The 25063-nt window shown below is 40.3% G+C and overlaps 1 protein-coding gene across 11 annotated transcripts in view; it reads right to left on the bottom strand.

Moving 5' to 3' along the window:
- Positions 1 to 25063, bottom strand: part of dgkh (diacylglycerol kinase, eta) — a 140564-nt gene that overhangs the window by 12025 nt on the left and 103476 nt on the right. For all 11 annotated transcript variants that reach the window (XM_055215441.2, XM_073854948.1, XM_055215443.2 and 8 more), the window contains 11 exons: positions 23159 to 23293; positions 22734 to 22851; positions 22545 to 22655; positions 22365 to 22461; positions 20652 to 20759; positions 12594 to 12707; positions 12357 to 12491; positions 11455 to 11721; positions 10978 to 11070; positions 5632 to 5751; positions 3209 to 3314 (listed from right to left, as the gene is read on the bottom strand). In XM_055215441.2, coding sequence (XP_055071416.2) covers positions 3209 to 3314; positions 5632 to 5751; positions 10978 to 11070; positions 11455 to 11721; positions 12357 to 12491; positions 12594 to 12707; positions 20652 to 20759; positions 22365 to 22461; positions 22545 to 22655; positions 22734 to 22851; positions 23159 to 23293 — 1404 coding nt within the window. The remainder of the gene's footprint in view (positions 1 to 3208; positions 3315 to 5631; positions 5752 to 10977; positions 11071 to 11454; positions 11722 to 12356; positions 12492 to 12593; positions 12708 to 20651; positions 20760 to 22364; positions 22462 to 22544; positions 22656 to 22733; positions 22852 to 23158; positions 23294 to 25063) is intronic.

Below are 25063 nucleotides of genomic sequence, written 5' to 3'. Positions count from 1 at the left end.
TTGGATAAGAGGTTTGTTTTGATTAAAGGTGATGTATGTGATTTTCAAAATTTGTATACCCTATATTTATCGCAAATGTTAACAAACTTCTGTGTAAATGATTAATAAATCAATTATTGTGTAAACGGTCACAATATAGTACAATGGTTTTACACATAGACTCACTGTGCTTGTGTCTGATGCATACTGCACACAAAGCTGATATTCAGTTGTTTCAATCTTATTGGCAGACTTTTACACAAGTAGTTATTATTTTGGATTAACAAATTCTGGTTAGAAATACTACAAAGATTTTATTAAAGGATTAGTCCATTTTCTTAAAAAAAAAAAAAAATACAGATAATTTACTCACCACCATGTCATCCAAAATGTTGATGTCTTTCTTTGTTCAGTCGTGAAGAAATTATGTTTTTTGAGGAAAACATTCCAGGATTTTTCTCATTTTAATGGACCCCAACACGTAACAGTTTTAATGCAGTTTAAAGGACTCTAAACAATCCCAAATGAGGCATAAGGGTCTTATCTAGCCAAACGAATTTCATTTTTTCCAAGAAAAATAAAAAATATGCACGTTTAAACCACAACTTATTTTCTTCCTGCGGCTGCGTGACACGCCAGCGTGACCTCACATAAATGCGGAATGACGTGGAAAGGTCACGTGTTACATATATGAAATGCACATTTGCGGACCATTTTATACAATAATACAATAAAAGACATTAATTATTATCATTCGACAAACAATAAACGTCAGAACGGTCCTCTTTCTCCACACTTGTAAACACTGGGAAGTAGTTTCGATACGTCATCCGTGACCTCTTGTTGTGATGACGTATTGCGTGAGGTCGCCCTGGCGCGTCACAGGACCGGAGGAATACGAGAAGTTGTGGTTTAAAAGTGCATATTTCCTATTTTTCATGCCAAAAACGACAATCGTTTCGCCAGACAAGACCCCCACGCCCCGCCTGAGATCGCTCAAAGTCCTTTGAAACTCCGTTGAAACTGCAATTTCAAACTGCATTAAAACTGTTACGTGTTGGTGTCCATTAAAGTCCATCAAAATGAGAAAAATCTTGGAACGTTTTCCTCAAAAAACATAATTTCTTCTCGACTGAACAACGAAAGACATCAACATTTTGGATGACATAGTGGTGACTAAATTATCTGGATTTTTTTAAGAAAATGAACTAATCCTTTAAAAGTTCAGATTTTTTAACTTTTGCGGTTCCCGCAGATCACGTTTCGACGCTCGAAATGTTCAATGTGCGCCGTGCCATTCGCGCTTACCACGCAGTTGGATGCCAGTATGTCTTTGCATTGACTTAACATGTAAATCACTTTCGCTTGCCGCCTCTTCCGCGTCTGGTGTGAACGCACAGTTAAGAGCATTAAGACATGAAAATTATCTTACTTAGGCTGACTGATTTTAACTGGATTTTTTTTTCCAAAATTGACTTTGCTGACTCTATAGACTTTAAACAGGTGTAGCTTTGTCATTTTGTCAAATTCCAACAAATCATACATCAATTTGAAGGTTTTTAATATAGAATGTTAACTCTTTCCCCGCCATTGACGAGTTAAAATTAAGAAAAAACGTTTCCCTGACAATGACATGTTTTTACGGCAATCCATATTTCTGCTATTATCCACCAGGTGGCATTTTTACACAACTTATAAACACTGAAGCATCCACTAAAGTCAAAAAGTAAAAACTCTGTATATGTTTTGAGGTTTGCTCTGAATCTGATCTCTATCAAAAGTCCTTCACAAAAATGCAATTATCTCAGCTTTTTGCTCAAAATGTAAAATTTTTGAAGAAACCCAACCATAATTGAGAGGTGATAAATAGAGAACAAAAAGAGGCAGGATGAAATGTTTTTTGTTTGTTTAAAAGCAGAGTGTCTGTTCTTTTATTTGATATATTGTATGTTTATATATTTAAAGAAGAACGTTTTCTGGAAGGGATTAAACTTTTGTGAAAGTCATAAAAAATGCTGGTGGGGAAAGAGTTAAGTCATTTTTTACTTAATTTCAAGGATAAGTCACGAACGGATGCACCATACACAAGGGGGGCCGCACACCGAAAAAGTTATTTATTAATAAAAAGATAAAAAAGTGATAACACTGTGTCAATGGCACTTTCCTAACATGTCGTCTTGCCTAAACTAATAGCGTTTGGGACAGGATTTCTTGTAAAGAACTGTTTAGCTGTGAATTGACTGGTATGACAGAAAAAACGCAGATAGGAATCAATAGATGGGGTAGAAAGAAAAACATATTTGTTAACCTATTTCTAATGGTGCATTCACACTAGCCACGATAGAGGCGGCAAAAAAAAAAAAAAAGTTGGGCGCTTGAACATTTTGAGTTTACTCGCTTCATTCGCGTGTGAAATTCTAGTCATTCGAGACATTCACGCAGAAATTCGCGCGATGGGAGGGGCTTCAGCGGGCTTCCTGTAATCACGTCACTACTACAGCAAGGTCCTGATTGGTTAACCAGGCGTGGAAATCCGCCAAAGTTCAGATTTTTTAACTTTCGCTTTTCCCGAAGCAACGCATAATTTGCGCGGAACCGCACGTACTGCGCCGCAGTATGCCTATTTGTGTCTTTGCATTGACTTAACACGTAAATCACTCGCACTTGCCGCCTCTACCGCGTCTGGTGTGAACCCTGCATAACAATAAATCACACACATCACCTTTAGGCATTAAGTTAAACTCATAAAAAGGCGGAGATTTGCAGTATTATAAAAATGTCTCTGCAGTCGTAAGATTGTTGTTGCCCTTCTGTGCCGTACACCTTGGTTTGTGCCCGCTGTTCATGTGTAGACACAGACTGTTTCTGATTCACAGGACAACATCATGACCAAAGGAGTACAGGGTGCTCATGGATGGCTGGGTTGGACATCACAGAACAGAGAACAGTCTCAGAAGAGAATGTAGATGCTATATGGAGCTCTGTGTAACCAAACAGGCTGTATGTGATGTGACATTTCTTTTTCAACAGCTTCATCTCACACCAACAACAGACAGATTTTTTTACAGGGACAACTCGGTGTCTACATCCCACATCTGTGCATTTCTGTCAATCAGAACGTAACATTGAAACACACTCGACAAGATCATGAATGCAACAAATTGTGGGGCGTCCATGACAGTGTTGTACCTCTCATGTGAGGATAACACATACACACTTTCTCTCTTACCTGACTGTGGACTGGACTTCTTCTGGATTTTCTCTTTCTTGAACTTTGGCACTATTCGAAACATACTGCTCCGACTGTTTCTCTTTCCATATTCCAGTGAGTGATCCTGATCCACATAAAATAGCCCATCAGTCTCACAGTCAAGAAGCAACACTAAAAACAGTTCATACTTGTTAATACTATGATACGTCTGATTAAAGTCAGATCTGGTTATAAATGTGTTTATTAATAAACTTTTAAGACCATTTAAACCTAGATCCAACACTCTAAAAATGGCTGGGTTATTTTTGACCCATAATGGGTAAATATTGGACAGAACACGTGCTGGGTTAAAAATGACCTGGTGATGGGTTAAAAATGACCCAATGTTGCGTTGTTATGCAACCATGAGGTATAATAAACCCAGCAGTTGGGTTAAAATAACCCAGCATTGGGTCAATTTTTTGTCCAGTATTTACCCATTATGGGTCAAAAATAACCCAGCCATTTTTTGTGTGAAAGCTTTGTCTAGAGCCTTTATCAAGACCCCTTTCTGGAGGCAAAAAGCATCTTTATCTATCGATGGCCATATGCTCTAGCAAAACACTTATTTTTTTAGGAAACCATAAAATTTCCCAGTCTGCAGCTTTTAGCATCAATATAGTCGCTAGTAAAACGCTGTGCACATCTTTGATGAGTCATTAGACAATCAGCTTTGTCATCATATTATTTTGCCGTGTTATGTCACATTCACTTTAAAGAACTGTCAAATGTTTGCCCAAACCTACGTAAGCATGAGAAAACACTTGTGTATTTGCATAGTTTCAATAGTGGTGTACTTTTTGCAACAGGTACAAAAGGTAACATTTAGAGTAAGGGTGCATTAAAAATGCTATAGGGTAGGCAGCGGACTAGGTTTTGGAACATTCAGTATATACCATTTAATAGTATAAAGGCCTTCAGCAAAAAATGCCTCATCTTGAAAAATTTCCTCACAGGACATCATAGGTGGACTGATTTTGGACAATAACATTGATGAATACTTGATTCATAATTTACCCATGCTGGTAAAATTCTACATACACAAATCAAAATATATAAATGTTAAACATATATTTCAGGACTTTCACAATGATTTTGTTTTCTTTACCAAAGCACTTACTAGAATAAGAATGCCGCTAAACTTTTCTCCATAATTAAAGAATATGACCTAGATCAAAAGCCCTAGCTCTCAAATTCTGCTTTTGTTTGTTTACTAGTTGTATTGTTTTGGTTTTGAAGCACAACGCACGCACAGAACATTACTTCGCAAATAACTGCAGTTTTATATTTCAATCAAAGATGGCGATAGAGAGGCCAGAGTTACAGACTGCAGCTTGAAGTACATTTCTAGGAATATTCCTTCTATTTAGGGATGCACCGAAATGAAAATTCTTGGCTGAAACTGAAAACAGGAAACCAAGGCCGAAAAACCGAAACACCGAAAGAAATTATTATGCCAATTATTAGTAAAATTGCATTTATGGCTATCACTGTGTACTAACTTTACTAGGGGTATGTGACGGTTAAAAAAGTTCGGATCACGTTACAGTTTTTGAGGCACACATCAGATTATTTTTCGGATCAGCAAAAAGCAGGTGGGAAAAATCTAATAAACAATAAAGAAATTGCAAACATTTACAAAAAAGAACAAAGTTGTACATTAATAATGTCTGAAATTAGCATTAGGTACAGAAATCAAATTAAATGAATCACAACACAATACATTAAATATATTATTATTTTTAGAGCTATTTGTCTCTTTGTCATGGGTTGTTTGATTAACATTAATGACACGATCTGACTGTAATCTATACATACACTTAAGACATAAACAAATGTTTTTATAAGAAAAAGAATACTGTGGAGATCATTTTTTTTATATGTGCCCTGTCAATAACAGAGAGATTTTATGTTTGCTTGTTTTTTTTAAACGCGTTTCTGTCGTATGTGCACTATTGAAGGTACTTAAACGCGCACACACAGAGACCGAGGGTGAATCTCAAACAGCGCAACAGTCGCTCAACATAAAAACATTACGTTGTGTTTCATTGCTTTATTCGCCAAATGTATGTTAATGGATTGCAGTATGAGACACATTAGCGCGACTCTCTCTAAAGTTTACACATCGAGACATGCTTAATCTTTGCAGACGCGTGCAAACAGCTCGACCGTGAGTGAAACCTGCTTGAGCACGAAGGGGAGGGGTGGGAGACGACTGATCACCGTGAGTGAAACCCAAGCGCTAGCGCAAGGATGGGAGGGGCGCGGTTGACATTTATTTTCGGTTTACTTTTTCGGCTGGATTTTTTTATTTCGGCCCGAAACCGATAATGCCATTTCGGTGCACCCCTACTTCTATTGGTTACACAAAGAGGTTTTTTGTGTGTATTGACTGTGCTTACCTCCTCATCATTGGGCTGTAGGATGTGATAGAGCCAGGGGATCTCAGCCAGCTTACCCAGTTCAACTTCTACACTCTGCAGACTACTGGACAGCAGCTCTTCATGTGGAGGGTCCAATTGCTAAAGAGAAAAACTCACAGCCTGAGACAATGTTCAGCAAAACCCCCTTGATCTAAATTATTTACTGGAAGTACCCAGTGAGATTTTAAATAAATATTTCAATCATTTAATAGCACATTTACATGTTCAACTTCAAAAACGTAGTATTATTACTATATTTACAATATAACAATTGTTATATTATTATATTTATTAATGTAAAATACTTATTATATTTTTTATAATTTTTTCATCAGTTTTAAAGTTTTTATCAGTAGTATTTTTTATATTACATGTACCTTTATCTGGTAATTTTATTTATTGGTACATAAAACGGATTCAAATTGTCAATTTTTAATGTGGAACAAAGCGCTGCGTTACTGACTGTGACCTTCTGCCAGATGTTCAGATTTTGTTTTGTTGTTGCTGCATACAGTACCAAAATATGAATATAGTTAAAATTCTATCATTTTCTTATTTCATTATCCGAGTATTTTATTTTCGGTTCAGCAGTCATTGTTCCTTTATTGTTGGAGGCAGTAAATGTTTGTAACCATAGTAACAAGAACTGCATCTCAACTATCACTGTGGTAGAACATGTCAGCAAAGACGCGCATCATCTACGCTAAGTGTAGCTGCGCCTATTCATAGTTTTTAGATATGTTCAACATATGTAAATATTTATCACAAGCCTGGATGTAGTTAAGCCCTCCTGTATATATAACGTGTGAGTGTTTTCCCTCAAAGAGAAATCTTAGAAGCGGGAGCCTAGCAAAAGTCTCTATTTGTATTTTATTTATTCTCATTTATCAATCCAATGTAGCAACAAGAGCGGATTTAAGTTCAGAAATCATCTTACGAAAGGGTTCGTGTATGATTCATGACACGTTTGTATGCAGCCAATCTCATCATATGAATGATCTCACATTGATAAATGTGGCGGCTAGAAACAATCCTCAACAATCATGCTCTATAAATTCACGATTAAAAAGCCGCATGACATGAATAAACGCAACCTGGCAAAGAAAATGAACCTTTTCGAGCTGGAGATTGACACTTTGGCCTTGCAAGTTCAAATTTGGTTGGAGTTATTTGGTAGCTTGAAAGTGGAATTAAATAATGGCTGGAAAATGTATTTTGGAGTGAGATCACTGATAACTAAAGAGAAAGAGATCTTACACAAGAAAAACCAAATAACCTTGTCATTTCAAACCATTAAATTATAAGTATTTCACATAAGAAAATCCTTTAAAGGGACAGTTTACCAAAGTCATTATTTACTCATGTTGTTACAAACCTCTATAAATGACTTTGTTCTGCTAAACACAAAGGAAAATATTTTAAAGAATGTTTGCAACAAAGCAGTTCAGGGGCACCATTGACTTCCATACTAGGAAAAATAATACTACGGTAGTGAATGATGCATGTTTTTCCTTTTTTTATGAACTATCCCTTTAATAATGCAATGCCCACATATAAATGCGCTAGTATAATTGTGTACTTCGGATAGTAAACTGAAGTAAAATTTCTAGAAAATATAGTGCTTATGAATCTTAATAAACAAGTAAGTATACTGCAGTATTTATCCTGTAGATAAAAAATAAGAAATATCACTCTTAAAGAGACATCTATTGATTTCTAGTTTTCCTTTTCCTGATACCAAACTAGTAAAACATACACATCTTAACACTAACTCAGAAACTTGCCTGCACAAGTTAAAACCTGACATGAGATTTAATCCTAGTCCATATTGCTAAATGACAAGTTTTGGTAGGAAACAACCATGTGCCCAGTTTTCTCAGTTTTTTGGCATATTTCTTTTCTTTAGAGAACTACACTGGTATGCTGATCTAAACTAAAGACATTTCTCTTTAACAAAGCATTCACATATTTGTCTAGTAATTATATTTATGCCGCAATAGTAAGCTTGAGCTCACTCGAGCACACTTTCATTCATTATACTGTATGACACTTGCATTATATGTAAGTAGCCCCTACGCTAACCCATGGACACTAAGACTAATAGGGGCGCACTCACATTAACCAAACCAAACCCTTCCGCCCCTGAGCCCAAGTGAACCGCGCTCCAGCCCACCTCTGCAACCCGGCGGCACGCGATTAACCAATCCGTACAGATCGATCACACTTGCCAAATGAAGCAGGATTTGGGGGTCAAATGCGCCCGAGCGCAATTTGGTTTGTATAGTGTGAGTGCGCCCTAACAGACCCAGATCGTGCTGCTGTGAAGCTCATCACACCACTCATCTACTGGCCTCCCATCATCATGATGCCCAGCCAATGTCTGACCAGCGACCACCGATCTTTTCATATTAATTTCTTATTAACTCCTCATTAAACCTTTATTTAAAAGTTGCCCGCCAGCATTTTTGGGGATTTTCACAAAAGTTTCACAAAATGCCTTTCAGGACAATAATCTTCTATAAATATATAAAATGTAACAAATGAAAGAACAGACCCTTTACTTTTAAACAAACAAAACAATAAAACGTTTCATCCTTTCTTTATTTGTTCACTTTTAATAAACTCTTAAATATGGGTATGTTTCTTCAAAAATAAAAACAATTTAGCAAAAAGCTGAGATAATTGCATTTTTGTGAAGGACTTTTGTAAGAGATCAGATTCAGTAAGATAATCAAAACATACACTGAGTTTTCTATGTTGTTGAATTAATTTGGTTAAGAGCACCATCTAGTGGATAATAGCGGAAATACAGATTACAGTAAAAACTCGTCAGGGAAGCGTCATTGGCAGGGAAAGAGTTAAATCTTATAGTATAGTATTTTTTAATATGTAGTACTTAAGAGCACCTATTGTCCGATTAACATTTTTGAATTTCATTTGTTGTGTAAGTGTGTATTGGCAGGGAAAGAGTTAAATCTTATAGTATAGTATTTTTTATATATAGTACTTAAAAGAGCACCTATTGTCCAATTAACATTTTTGAACTTCATTTGTTGTGTAAGTGTGTATTGGCAGGGAAAGAGTTAAATCTTATAGTATAGTATTTTTTTATATATAGTACTTAAAAGAGCACCTATTGTCCAATTAACATTTTTGAATTTCATTTGTTGTGTAAGTGTGTATTGGCAGGGAAAGAGTTAAATCTTATAGTATAGTATTTTTTTATATATAGTACTTAAAAGAGCACCTATTGTCCAATTAACATTTTTGAATTTCATTTGTTGTGTAAGTGTGTATTAGTACATCTTAAAAATATTCAAAAGGTACAAACCCCAAAATAAACGATGACGCGAGTTATCGTCTCCAATGTAAATCTCTTTTCTTGGACTACAACAAACACACAGATTGTAGGTAACAGATAACTTCCTGGGATTGGTGATGTAGTAAAGACCGACATTATCATAATTCCTCCCGCTTCTGACTCACAGCCTGTAAGTTGACTCCTATTAGCATTGCATTGTGACCCAATCTTTTAAACATGGTAAGGAGCGTCACATTTCCGTCTGACATCAGAGGTATTCAGACCAATCAGAACGTACAGATTAGCAGGCCAATCAAGGACACAGAGCTTTCCAAATCTGTGCGTTTCAGGAAGAGAGTGAAATCTGGAGCTACAAAAATAAACCACGCAAACACATTGTATTATACGAAATACACAAAATTACGTTGTTTTTAGCAATGAAATGGGTGCTCTTTAATAATTAGTATTTTTTTCTACTGGATTGCCTACGTCTGTCCAGCGACAACCAACCACTTCCATTAAAATTTAATTTAAATTTTTAATTCCCATAATATTTTCTTATATAGTATTCTATATATATTAGGGGTGGAACGGTACATGTATTCATTTCGAACCGAATCGGTACAGGGGTCACGGTTCGGTGCATGAATTTAAACGGAGAATACACGGTATGAAAATAAAAAAAACTTGCGTGCAAAATAATTAATGTAATGCGGAACTACTGTTAGATACTAATCTGTTGCCCCGCTTTAGCTCTGAAGCTCTGATTGGCGCCGATGCAGCTGAGCTCCGCCTATGTATGCGCTCTATCAGAGCCCGTCTACATTCTGGCACTCTGCAGTTTTTTGTCAGGTCGATGCCGGTCCAGTCAGTTAGTGAGCAGCGATAGCGAGGATGGCAAGTGGTGTTCCACAAGAGTTAGACGCTCCGCCAGCCTCTTTAAGATCGCAAGTTTGGCAAAACTTCAGTTTTCCAGTCAGTTACAATAGTACAGGCGAGAGAGTGGTGGAAAAGAAGAGGACTTTGCGTCTGCGTTGTTCAGCAGTTGTTAGGTATGTGAGTGGAAATACATCTAATCAGGGCTCTCAAGTCTCACGCATTCACCTTGACACACACGCATTTCAGTCAGTTCACACGCCACACTTTGTATTTCTCACGCTGAGAAGTAGGAGATAAATTGTCCTGCTATATACAACAGGCATACGCAGGGCAGTTCTGTCGAGTTCAGCTGCTTTTTTAAAGTGTGCCCAATGTTACGCAGCGCCATCAGCGTCAGAGTACCGCGAGAAATCTTGCGGAGGAGGCTGATTTCAAATCCCTCTCGCGTTACTCTGACGTCATCCACTTGTCGTTTCTTGCAGCACCTCGGTTAGTCGTACACACCTATTAATTCATCCTACAAGCATATTTTTTTGTTCTTTAGTACATTAATATGGAATAAGGCCAAAATGTAATTTTAAAATGTATTTAGGTAACACTTGTAATACATTTGAACCCATATTTGTATGAAAGATGAGTACAAGATTACTTAAAGTGGTATATATTTTTGAATACGAGATAGTATGTTAAATGCATTTCAGTTCATATTCATGACATCTCAAAATAACACTAATAAGGACACCTATGTTTTTAAGATTATCTTAAGTACTAAAAAAAATGCCTTCTTCATTTTTGTTTTGCTTTTCCCTCCATTGTACCGAAAGTGAATCGAACCGGGGCGCCTGAACCGAGGTACGAACCGAACCGGGACTTCTGTGTACCGTTCCACCCCTAATATATATATATATATATATGATCTGTTAAGTCTTAACCACTGTACTTTGCTACTTTTGTTGTCCTCTGATGTTTCTGTGTTGTTGTTTTTTTAATAATGTAAAGCTGCTTTGGAACAATTAAACAATTGTGCAAAGCACTATATAAATAAGAATTCAATTGAATCTTATCAACAAGGAAAACACAATCAAGATTTACTTTATAAAAAAGGTAAACATACAGAATCCATATCACCGTCATAACAAACTCACCAATGGCACACGTCCTACTAGCAGAGACTCGGTCTCATTATGAAGGGCCTTCACATTGCTGGCTACCTCGATGGCAGTGTTTCTTGTCAGGCTCTAAAAGAACAAAACAAATCAGTTTTTAATGGCATGTTCACAAACATAACATCCTAAATCAACAGAGGCATGTCGGTCAATGTGATGGGCACTTTATTTTTTGAACTTTTATTTTATTTCCTATTATCAAGTGTGATGGGCACTTTAATTGGCAGTTCTGAATTTAAACTGACTCTAGAATATCATTCTGTTTGGGGACGACCCTATCAGAAACTATTTTCACCAGTAGAATCATGCTGGTCAACTAAGTTTGCTGATAAACACCATAAATAGGCCGGTTTACCAGTTGGACCAGCACCAAACCATCATGAACCTTTTTTTTGGTGCATTAAGTGAGTCGGAATAATTCAATAACGCAGCATCATGTGCTGGTGGCATTCTTACCTCAGGGAACTTGGGGTGTGTTTTGTTGATGGCGTGAGAGGAGGCATTGACAGCATGGGCGAGCTCCTGCTCAAGGAGCTGGTAGTTTTTGGCAGCCTCGCAAATCCTGGTGATGAGATCTTCGGCAGCCCGAGCGCACATCTGAATGAGTGCGGCCTCTTCTTCTGTGGCCAGATCCACAGAATGCTGAGGGTACAGATGTGGCCTCAATGGAGGCTTGTCGTATTTCAGTTTATCCTCCCATGACTTTAATGTGTTTTCAAATGCCTTCGAAAAACAAGCACAAAACTTAGCCCACAATCTATTAACTGAGAATATTACTAACCAACATTGAAAATGAAAAGAAGTGCTCCGACATATAGTGCAGATGCGATTCGGCAACCCAAAGTTTGAATCCCGGCTCAAGGTACTGTTTATGTGTCATCATCATACTGTCATATTGTCTATCAAATGAAGTTTATTTTATTAATTTCGAAGGGGAATGGTCAAGTAATCCAACCAATCAGCGTGAAGAGGTCTCTATAAATAGCCGTCCCTCACATCTGTCTTGTGGCAGTCTGAGCTCGGAGCAGAAGGTCAGTGGTGTGACATCATCTGCCTCCATACAATCCTTCTGATGCGTGCGGCACAATTACGCATAAGCCAAAGATCGACTTAGCAATATGTTGGGGATCGGCATCCCAAATGACTTAAAATGAAAAGCCACAAACTTAACATTACAATGGGCTCTGGATAAAGCACTTCCTGTTTTCTTCTTATCAATCGCATCCTAATGACAAAAAGCGTGCTTGGATCAAAAAAATATAGTATGAGTGCAAACCTGTGGGTAGGTGGGGACAATCGCACTTGGGCAACTGCTCATGTCACTTCTGTGTTGGCACTTCTCCTCCAAAAGCACTTACCCTATCTCTTGTCAACATCTGGGCCCGGTTTTTGTGTTGAATCTTGATGACCCCGGGAGGTTGAATCCATGCCTCGCCATCCACCTGGACAGGCACTCCTTCATCTCCCAGGATGGTGATTTTAACCGTACGACACTGCGAGGTTGAGATTAGGTTTAGTTGAAGATACACAACACTCTCTATCGCCATTTACAAAAAAAACGACAGATCTGTGCAGTATTTGTGAAGTGTGGTTACCTGTGCAATACGATGATGCTGCAGTTTGATTACCCTTGAGACGGCCATTTGCATACTGCCAAACACAGCAACCACTTCCAAGATTTTATCGTCGAATGAAGGGGCACAAAATATCTGCAAAAAGTAGATAAAAACTTAGTTTTAGTAATTAGTTACTAATGTGATAGGGGCTTGACGAATCAGGGAAGGATATGCAATGATCCAGAAGACCCAAACAGTATGGAAATGTGGGCAGCAAAGCCTTCGTTTATGTAATGGCGCTTTTCCATTGCATAATACCCCACGGTTTGGGTCGGGTCAGCTTAATTTTGGGAGCTTTTCCATTGGGTGCAGTACGTAGTACCCGATACTTATTTTAGTACCACCTCGGTTGGGGTTCCAAGTGACCCGAGCTGATACCAAACGTGATGCGAAAACACAGTAGATCACTGATTGGTCTGAAAGAATCGTCACTACTAGCGTCATCGCTATAATGTAAAGATTAGCTTTGCCTTAGTGCTAGCTTGCGCTGTCTCGAGTAAACATGTTGTCATCTATGCTTTGCTGTAAGTTCCCAAACTCCTGTTTAGCGATGAAAAACATCCACAGGTTGAGAACCAGGAACACCATAACAGTTTATTTCCGGACTTGCAGTTTGTAGCGGCACATTCGCAACGCACATGCGCATTATTATATGTGTATATCTTTGTATCTTTGTGGTGGTCCATTTTGATTTTGTGGTAGACTGAGAAATAAATAAATGAATGGGTATGTACAACGACGCTTTCATGATGTCACAGCAGTAGGCGCAAATATAACGACACGTGTATAATCCCTCCCACAGCGAAGTGTTACTAAACTCGATAGAAAAGCTAACCACGCCAAAGTGAGGTGAGCTGACCCGACCTGACCCAAACCAAACAGTGGGGTACTATGCAATGAAAAAGTGCCATATGTGTTTGGTTTTACAGTCTACAACTACTCTTCTTCAAGGGCCAGATTTTAAAATTGTAAATTTGATCCAGGCCAAACCCCTATTACCCATATTTTTACACTTTTTACATTTTTATTTTTCATATTTTTTATTTTACATATTATATATATATATATATATATATATATATATATATATATATATATATATATATATATATATATATATATATATATATATATATATATATATATAATATTAATTATATGTTATAACGTATGTTGTTTTTGTTACTTTTTGTTATAGGTCATATATTAAAAATCATGCATTTTCAAAAAAGATGCACACTTTTTGTATCCAGTATTTTGCCTTTTAATTACTAAAAACTAAATATTTATTTTTTAATGTTTTAAAACAATTGCAGGTTAACATTGCAAGAGCCAAAAAAGTGCAAGTGTAAATAATGAAGACATGTAGAGCTCTTCTTTTGTTTATAACTGTTTAACTTTTATAAATTGTTACATTTCAAGCTTTCACATCATATAACGAGTCTTCTCCTAAAGACTGAAACTGCACTTCGTGTCACCACGCGGATTGTAAATCAGACCAAGATGATCGGCGGGCCGGATAAAGGTGAGTGGAGGGCCGCATTTGGCCCGCGGGTCTTGTCTACAGTGCAGCACAATTCTGAAGTTTTTAAACTAAAACAGGGGTCTGAAGCGTTTACGAAGATCAAAAAACTTTGGAGTAGTGTCGATGCCACGCGTAACCATAGCAAAAGTAATGCGTTTTTAAATGAAAACACATAAATGATGTGCTCACGTTTTTTCAAGGTTAAAATACTTTCCTTCTGAGTTGAAGTTGATTTCCTAAAAAAACGTTATTGCTGAACAGAGCGCCTCTCTGATACAGGAACGTTCACTCAACCAATAGCATGAATTAGGAGGATTTGATGGCAACTACTGTAAAATGGGAGACTGTTTGAGAAACTATTCATTTAAACTGTTTGTTGATAGGAATAGCACAATGAACAAACGTCTCGGTTACGGATGTAACCCTCGTTCCCTGAAGGAGGGAACGGAGACGTCACGTCGTGACCGACGAATTGGGAGCTCGCTTAGAGAGACCAATCTGCTTCGAATACTACTAAAACGCCAATGAACTTGGCATTGAGATATTTGCATAATGCTGGCGCCGCCCCGCCAGGTGCGTATATAAGGCGCACGTGCAAATAGGGAAATCAGCTTCTGTTCGCTGAGAAAGCCGGAAGGTGACCGGCCTAAACAGCAGGTGGCAGCACCTGTGGCGACGGGACGTGACGTCTCCGTTCCCTCCTTCAGGGAACGAGGGTTACATCCGTAACCGAGACGTTCCCTTTCAGTCGGTCACTACGACGTCACGTCGTGACCGACGAATTGGGAAACCCTACTAAAACGCCACTAGGGGCTGACCTCTTCCAGTGTCTGCTTAAAGCCCTCCGGTTCCACTTAAGGATAGGAGAATTAGGTTTCAAGGCAGAAGGCCGGGCACTAGATGTTCCTTTAACCCCACAGTAGTGCCAGCGACTGGGAAGCGCCCTATCTGAGCGGTATAGGGACGCTGCGGAAGCCACCGCCCCGTTAAGGGCTAATGGTGGACGAAAGTCAACCGTAGTTGAGGTATAAATGACAGCCGTGGCTGTGTAAGCAAAGCAGTGCTCTGCTAAGGGAAACGTGGGCTGGTAGGATTAACCCCACGGAATAATACTCACAAAGGAACCCGTTGGGACACAATGTGGGGCCCTGGCCAAACACGTAGGTTCGTAAGAATACAACTAGTGAAAGGCTGACAGCCAATGCTCCGCAACAAAGGCTGTCAAGGCAGTGGAGAGAGCAAATCAAACCATTACGCATTTTTGCTCTGTTAGCCTTCCATACTAAACTCAATTTTGGAGCCTCAGTCGGAGGCTGCAAGCCGACTTGCGAGTCTGCTCTCCGTGTCCTCCCTGGTGAGGACAGAACACGAGAGGATACAGGCTCGATACGAACATTGTAGAATCTAATGAACGTATTAGGTGTCGCCCAACCAGCAGCTCTACAGATGTCTGTTAGCGAGGAACCACGAGCTAATGCCCAAGATGAGGCAACACTCCGAGTGGAGTGCGCTCTCAAATTAAGGGGCAAGGAATGCCCTGCAAATTATAAACCAGGGCGATAGTATCAACTATCCAATGAGACATCCTCTGCTTAGTGACAGCTTTCCCTTTCTGCTGGCCACCATAACAAACAAAGAGCTGGTCTGAGGTCCTGAAGCTTTGCGTGCGGACCACGTAGAATCGCAGTGCGCGTACGGGGCACAACAAAGCCTCGGTTGGGTTTGCCTGCTCCAAAGGCAACGCTTGCAAGCTCACCACCTTATCTCTGAAGGGAGTGGTGGGAACTTTGGGCACGTAGCCTGGTCTGGGTCTTCAGTGAGACAGCAGGACCAAACTAAAGGCACGAATCGTCAACAGAGAATGCATGTAAATCTCCTACTCTCTTCATGGAGGCCAATGCTAGCAGGGTCAGAGTTTTCATTGATAAAAACTTAGACTCGCACACTGCAAAGGCTAAATCGGAGACCTGAAGGCTTCAGCACCATGGACAGGTCTCAGGAAAAAAGAGGGAGGGCGCGAGGGGTTTAGCCTGCGAGCGCCTCTTTAAAATGTAATAATTAAATCATGCTGGCCAACTGATCTGCCGTAGATAAGTGAGTGATGAGCAGAAATAGCGGCGATATCAATTTTAATGGCGGAGGGACAGCCTACCATCTAACCCATGTTAAAGATATAAAGCATAATGTTAAAGGGCATTCTCTGGGTCCTCGCGTTGCGAAGAGCACCGGGTGACGAAAAGGTTTCATTAAGCGCGTAAGCCCGTCCTGTGGACGGTGCTCGAACCGCGTCGATGGTGTTAGATACCGCTTGCGATAAATCACCTAAACCTTGCGCGCGCTCAACGACCGTACATGGATATCCACAGGTCGGGGCGCAAGTGCCAAATGTGCCCCTTCCTAAGAAAGAAAGTCCTTCCTCAGGGGAATCCGCCAGGGAGGGCTGTCGCGAGGAGCATTAACTATGAAAACCAATTCTTGGTCGTCCAGTACGGACGATTAATAAAAGGCTCTCCTCGTCCTGCCTGACTTTGCACAGTGTCTGCGCAATAAAGCTCACTGGAAGGAATGCGTATTTACGCACCCCCCGCGGTCAGCTGTGTGCCAACGCATCCACGCCGAGGCTGCCCTCGGTTTATAAAATAGGCGACAGTGGGTATCGTCCGGCGACGCAAACAAATCTATCTACGCACAACCGAACTTCTTCCAAATTAGCTGGACCGTCTGGGGGTGGAGTCGCCATTCGCCGGGGGCGCAGCTCGGAAGCGCGTACCGCTGTATTGAGCGATCCCGGGATGTAAATGGCACGAAGGGACCTCAGATGCTTCTGACTCCAAAAGAGGAGATGACGAGCGAGATGCGACAGGTGACGAGAGCGCAACCGCCTTAACGGTAAATAACGCAACAGTCGCAAAGTTATCGGTGTCGACAAATACATCCTTCCCTCGCATCTCCATAGCGGAGCGTACAAGTCCCAGATATACAGCGCACCGCTCGCGGCAGTTGGGGTGCTATGCACACCCCAGACTGCAGGCCCGTCATACGTGGCTGAACATCCCGTGCTTAGGGCATCGCATGCTACAGAATGCCAGGAGACCCCTCAGAGGCATATCTTGCTATCAGAAATTCTGGGTCTACTACGGGGAAATTTAAATGACACGCAGGTGTAGTGTTTACACAATGTATGCCGGTGCGCCACGCTCTCCTCGAGACTCGATCGTAAAGCCAACGCTGAAGCGGTCTCATATGACGCAGCTCAAACAGTGTCACGGCTGCAGCATGCTGTCATATGTCCAGGAGCTTCTGAAATTGTATCAGAGGGACCGCGTACTTCCCTCGAATTAAACCGAGGCAAGTCAGAACTGACTAGTTGCGCGCTCTTGTAAACACGCCAATTAGTTGATCGAGTCTAATTCCATACTGAGAAAAAGGATCCTCTGCACGGGGCAAAGTTGCTCTTTCCCAGTCGACCTGATGACTTAAACGAGCGAGATGCCGAAGCATTAACTCTCTGTGTTCGCGCACGTCTGCCAAGAACGGGCTATTATAAGTCAACGTAAATAAAGCAGAATGCGAACAACGCTCTTTCTCTGATATTTTAATGCCGTGACTAACACTTTCATGGAGACACGGAGAGAGAGAGACGGCTCGAATGGTGTACTTAATATTAATATGCCCACCCCACGACGCAGAGCGAAAAAACGGTCTAAGGCGAGGGGAGATGGACACAAAAGTACACGTCTTACAGGTCTAAAGCTGCAACCGATCTGAATATTGAAATACGAGCCTCGGCGTTATCATCCAAAAAGACCACCTCCGTAGAGCCGGGCGTAAATCAAATCGATCGTAACCCACCGCGTATTTCGGGTACTATGAGATAAAGGCTGGAAAACCCTATCATCATATCATCATCTCGGTAAGAGGGACCGGCTCGATAATCCTTCGCCAGCAGGACATCGACTTATGCACGCAGTACATGTGCATCGGATACTTTCACTATAGTGAAACGAAAGCCCGAGAATTTCGGGGTTGTGCCGGTAATTGTATTTCGTAACCGAGGCGGATCGTGCGTAAAACCCAACGAAACGGGCTGGGAACTGAAGCCAAGCACCCAGGCACCGTACGAGGAGAATTAACGACACTACCAAAGTACCCGCGGTGGGGCAGCGAAGCGAGACAGGTGAGACTGCCGGTGCGTCTGCCGTGACAGCATAAGCATCACAGTATGTGTGTGTGTGACACTGACCTGAGCCCGCTGAGGGAAACGGTCGTCCGGTCTCATCAGCTGAGGACGCAGACACCGAAGGGGTTGCTGGTGGTCCGGTCTCCTGAGTGGAGGGCTCGGACTCCTCAGAACACCCGCTGGCGATAGAGGAGAGGTAGGGTGAGCTGGTGTGTGCCCGCTCACGGCTCTCTCGATACTCTGGAGACCTGGAGATGTAAGAGGAATGCACTCTGTGTGTTGTTAGTGGGCACCGTCTAAACAGCATGTGGAACATATGCAAACCAAGAATTTTCCACCCGACCCTCTATCGGGGGAAGGAGCGAATCACCGTCTCCTGAAGAGTGATCCTCTGCCAATCCAGGTCGCCCGCTTACTGGCCACTTAAACTCCCGATCTCACGGGAAGCGGCTAAGCGGGCGGGGCGAGCTGCTGACGACCGGTTCCCCCCGCGCTGCCGAGATGGGGTCCGAAGAGGGGAACCCCCCGCTCCACTGGAGGGTCCCTGCCCTTAGCAGCTCCATTGGTGAGGGAGGTGAGGGGTGAAAGCTGACGCCGAACGGCCGGATGGCCGCAAACCACGTCAGCTCTTCGTGCCATCGGAAAGAAAGGCACAGGAGCAGAGGACCGAGAGGCCCGAGCAGCTCCGAAATACCAATCACGTGGGCGGTACGGTTCGGGCGGAGAGGGGTTAACCCCTCCAACTCTACCGTTACCGCCGCTCGAGCGGGCACGGCCGCCATCTCCGGAACGACTCCACTTCGGAGGAAAATTGGACACCCCTCTGATGCTGCAGAAGTGAACGGGACCAGAAGGAGGTCCAATGGATTCGGCAGACATCGTAGAACACGACTCTGCCGTCTCCACCGGAACCTCAACCGGCTGAGGATGAAAGGCCGGTAGGTGGAGGACGCATCCTCCGTCCTCCTCAGCGTAGTGATGCGAAGAGCGTCATGCGAGCGCTTGACAGCCGCACCCTGGCGGTGTCAGCACTGCAAAGACGCGGACAGCATTCCCGTAGAAACGCCAGTCGTCTCCGCAATCCAAGAGGGTTATGCTCTCACAGAGAGAACAAAAACTCTCCACGAGCGCAGCCCCAGAGTGCTTGATGCCCAAGCATGAAGACAGCGCTCGTGACCGTAACTGGAACCCTTATACCTCTCACATCCAAGATCGCACGGACGAAAAGCAATCCTGAAAAGGACGCTGATCTCCGAATATACGAGAGAGTGGCTGTCTTTAAAAAGACACAGAGCTCTCACGTATCACTCTTTTAGGGAAATCACTCTTTAGGTGCTCAGCTGATGATGCGCACAGGGAAAGGCAACGCACACACTAAACTCAAAACAAAAAATATGCAGAGCAGTGGAATACTGCGAGCGTCCGCTGTGTTAGTACTGCTTGTCAATCAACTTCAGCAACCGTTCCCCGAAGAGCAGATAGTAGCTTCTCAGTCAGATAAAGCCGGCTTTCGAAGCGAAAAAAGCTGATTTCCCTATTTGCACGTGCGCCTTATATACGCACCTGGCGGGGCGGCGCCAGCATTATGCAAATATCTCAATGCCAAGTTCATTGGCGTTTTAGTAGTATTCGAAGCAGATTGGTCTCTCTAAGCGAGCTCCCAATTCGTCGGTCACGACGTGACGTCGTAGTGACCGACTGAAAGGGAACCAGATTAGTTTCAAACATGCAAAACTGACATTAATTTTGCGTATTCACCACTAGAGGGCTCAGTAAAGGCAAAAACATACAAAAACTGAAAACAGTACATGGTTTGTGATTTACAAAAGCAAAATCTTGACATGAGTCTGTTTTCCTATTAAATTAAACAGCTATTAAAACTTTGTTGTGGTACTTTATTTTATTTCAATATACAATTTATAAACTACTTTTCCTGCTTGATGTAGATTAAAAAAATATAATTCCCAGTCATCTAAGCACACTGAACTCTTTACGCACAGTAACAACAGGACTCTGTATCACACAAACAGTGTCCGGTAATGAACTCTTTCTCAGGCTTGAGACAGGGAAGTGAACAAGGCCACGTAAGCTAAAACAAAGCAGCTGTCAAAAGGGTCACTCGTTCTGAACAATGACCTGTGTCAGACCAGGTTCAAAAGGTTTAGTCAAAAACCAGCTGCAACTAACTCAATGCTTTAATTTTCTCCATATTAAACAACTCCAGCTCATTTCCTTTTCAAGCATGATAGCTGAACCCTGCTTGATGTCAGTTAGAGCCGGGATGGAAAATGTTTTGAAGGCAGACATCTTTGACGTCATCAGAGTGACTTACATCATCTTCTTTGGTCCCGCCCCAGAAGTTGGTCCCCCCGGCGTAACTGGGGATGTTCAGCACCGCAATTCCCTGAAGACTGGGGAGTGGGATGTACTGGCCATCACACTGTGGAATCAATCACATGACCATGAGGAGAAACTGGGCCAGCGGTCACCAACCAACAAAACCATCTGACCCCTAGTGACCTTTAGTCCAGATTATAAAGGTAACAAATAGTTTCAGCATTGACTAAATTGTTTGGCACTTACCACAAACAGGATACAAATGTTTTTTATTTTAAGCAATAAAGGCATACCTTATAAAAAAATTATTTTTATTTATTTATTTATTTTGGTTGCAACCCTGTCACCCAAATTTATTGCTATAAAATAATGAAATCATATTAATTTCACATTACCCCCCCCCCCCCAATAAATGTTTCAAACCTAGTGATGGGAGAAACAAAGCTTTTCAAAGCTTTGAATCAATTGAGCCAATTACTTCGCAAATTGATTCAGTTTTTCGAAATGTTCGAAACACCATACACGCTGGCAACACCTGCTGGTTAAATAATACTGTAAAAGCAGCAAGATCTGTCCAAACATTTTACACTTTTTACAAAATATTAGCAAGATTGTTCTAAAAATCTGTTTTTTTTTAGAAAAATAAATTATTTAATTTAATTAAGACATAATTAAAAGTGTATTTTGTGTTTTTAGTTTTATTTATGGCAAACAAATCATTAAAACAATTAATAATTATGCACATTTTTGTCATTAAATCTGTCTATAAAGAAAAAGTAGACGAAATGGTAGTGTTATTAGTCAGAAGGATGAATGTTTTATGAATTTTTATAAAACTGAACTGACCCGAGTTCACCTACACTGCTAATTTGTGATCAGCTCCCCCTAGTGGTGAATCGTCAGATTTTCGAAACGTTTCGAAACAGTTACGACGTAATGAAGCCTCGTTTGCTAAAATCACGTGACTTTGGCCAGTTTGAAACAAGCTCCAAACCAATGATTCGCAACAAAAGATTCGTTGATGTTTCGAAGCCTCAAGAAGCGTGCTTCGAAGTCGCCCATCACTATTCAAATCTCATATCATATCCTGTCAGTGTCAAAAGATTAATCGCGATTAATCGCATACAAAATAAAAATATATATAAATACACACACAATCATGTCTGTATTTAAGGAACAATTAATATATATTTATTTATATTTTTATATAATTTATATTATATATAAATAAATAAAAATATATCTAAAAAAATTCTTAAATGTATACATGTGTGTGTATTTATATATACGTAATAATTACACACAGTATACATCGCGATTAATCGCATATAAAATAAAAGTTTGTGTTTGCATATATATATGTTTGTGTACTGTGTGTAATTATATATATATATATATATATATATATATATATATATATATATATATATATATATATATATATAAATACACACACAATCATGTCTGTATTAAAGAAACAATTACATGTAAATATATATTTATTTATATTTTTATATAATTTATATTATATATAAATAAATAAAATATATCTAAAAAAATTCTTAAATGTATACATATATGTGTGTGTATTTATATATACGTAATAATTACACACAGTATACAAACATATAATATGAGAACACAAACTTTTATTTTGTATGCGATTAATCGCGATTATTCGTTTGACACATCCTCATTGATGACTTACCTCCAACTGAACTTTCTGCTCTAAATTCTTATAGGTTCGCTGTAGGAGCTCTTTCGTCCCCAAAACTCCGTACCACATCATGTTCTTTGTGCGACTTCTGAATGGTCAAATGAAAAGCAGCGACTATTAAGTCGAAGTTATTGGTCATACCGAAGATGCTTGAGTTTGGAAAATACCTACCTGCATTTCTCTGGGTGCTCCTCGCGCTTGTTGTTGAACTCCAATGAGATCTTCGCGTCCAACCCGATCCCGAAGTAATTATTCATCACGCACTTCTCCATATAGCCCTCTCTGTCAAACAAAAAAACTTGTATAAGATCTGCACACACTTTTAAAGACATGCTTATAAAGAAATAAAGAGGCTCTTACAATGAGTCCAGATCAGGATCTATAAAGGGTGTGGCACCAAATGGGTCTATGTTGGCAAGCAGCATTTTACTGATAATGGAGCTTCCAGCTATAGAGGCAGCAAGACCTGCCCGCAGTCCTACAGACCAACAAAAGGAGAAACGTTAGATTGTAACTCATACAAACACAAGTACACAACTGTAAATATATCACAATGTGTAAGTGTTTTTGTATATATTTATTACAAAAATCAGCATTTAAAGCATTCAGAAACTTGGAATATAGCACACAAATGATATGGTATGGTTTATGTTGCTTTATTTGTCTATTCTAAAGCTTGGCAACGCCCGTAGCCTGTTTGGCATGCTATGGCTTACGTTCTCCAGATCTCAGCAGTGTAAACTGTTGTTTAAGCAGTCACGTGGGCTTATGTTTTGTGGTCATACCAGGACAGATGATGCGTGTGTTGAGAACAGGCAGATTCTCCTTGCTCGTGGTGAAGGGTGTGATGGAAAACGAACCGCAGGACTGTGTGCTGCGACTGATACGTCTGTCTGGCGGTGAGCACGGTGACTTGGCCACTGTAGGTACAGAACAAAACATAAGATCTTGAACATTACAGATACTGTATTCAAACAGCACAACAATATCTTCTCATTATAATGCAAATGTTTTGTCCACAATAAAGAATGGCATGCATTGTGGTGACAGGATGTGAAACTATATTCTCTCTATGAACAAAATTTTCCTCTGTTACACTTTGGCTTTTTAACAGCCGATTTATTAGGACAGGCCAGTAGAGGGCAGCATTGACCATTACAGCCACTAAGGAAGTCCAACAAAGTATACTGGTTACAGAAAAGTTTAAAGGAATACTTTACACCAGATTGTTATCTAGCCCACATTTTTCCTACAGTAGATGTATGACTATTCTTTAAGCCAAACACATTTAGAGTTATACATAATGGGTTTTCCTGGCTTTGTAATGGCATTTAGTAATCCTGCATCAGAAAAATATCTGACATCTGACTCCCATTGGTTAATATACAGTATGTCATCTGAAGCAAAATTGTATATTTGAGAAGTGTAAATGATTCAGATTTTAAGTATAGAGACAGAGCGCAGCGCGTCATAACCTGAAAACCACGCCCACCGGGGGGGAAAGCAATCCAACCGTCTCCATTGACTTTGTATTGCGAGAAGCCGCCTCCTTGTCATTTCTGGCTTATAACAAAAAACTGAATAATGCCTAAAAGCTGCTGTGTGACAATATGTACAGCTAACAAGCCAAAGAACCCAGAAATAAGTTATTATAAGCTGTCGAGCCATAAAACCCAGTCTTTAAGGAGAATAAAGTGGATCGCCGACTACGTTTCCCCCTATTGGATGCAGTTTTACTAATAGAAGTACTATGAAAAGTTGCCTGTTTCCATTTCTGTGTCTTTAAACGCTTGTTTTTTGAAGTCGAAAGCTTTGTCTCTATAATTAGCTATCGATACCTCACGTTTGACTGTTAACACGTCTTAATGATGGTGGCACACTGCCGGTCAAATGTTTTGAAACACTCCTTTATTCTTTATTTTTCGCACATTACAGAATTATAATAAACTCATACAATTTATGGCATGACACAGAAGTAACTGTGAGAAATATGTTGTGAATAAAAGCATCTAAAATAAATCAAAACTCTGTTTTGTAAGTGCAGTCACCCTTTTCCTAAAAAATGCAAAACTGCACTTGTGTTATTTTATCAAGAAGTTTCACCTTAGGATGAATTTAAAAGAATACTGAATGAGTTCACATTTAATCTGCGCTCTTATTGGTGGCTTTTTCTTCAATATTCAGTCCAATAAAAATATATTTTTAAATAAAATTTTTGTTTTCAAATAACAGAAATGAATCTGTTTGGCACAGCTATATTTTTGTCTATGTAAGCAATTTCAAATATTTAACCAAACACCTTTGGATAAAAATATTTTCAATATTATTGTTAACATTTCAGTCAAGTGTTTCAAAACTTTAGACCGGTAGTGTAAGACGATCATTGATTCTATTTTGGATCACTTGATGATCATTGAGCCTTTGACTGCGTGTTTTGTCACGACATGACAAATAGACATGAGACTCGCAAGATAACAGATAACAGGGACGAGCAGTATGTATACACTGTATGCTGCCTAATATTAAAACATATTATATGGTGGAGGTATTATACCACAATTCTCATTTTTATGGCGTAATAGCACTTTTGGGAGTACTTCGACTCGGCGCAGTAACACTCTCCCTCTCCCATTATGAGAGTGAGAAGGGGAGCGGACTTTTCAGGCGAGTCGAAGTACTCCCAAAAGTGA

The sequence above is a fragment of the Misgurnus anguillicaudatus genome, chromosome 17 (assembly GCF_027580225.2).
Source record: "Misgurnus anguillicaudatus chromosome 17, ASM2758022v2, whole genome shotgun sequence".
NCBI classification, from domain to species: Eukaryota; Metazoa; Chordata; class Actinopteri; order Cypriniformes; family Cobitidae; genus Misgurnus; species Misgurnus anguillicaudatus.
The sequence above is the reverse complement of the archived record's forward strand: the minus strand, read 5'-3'. Positions and strand labels throughout refer to the sequence as shown.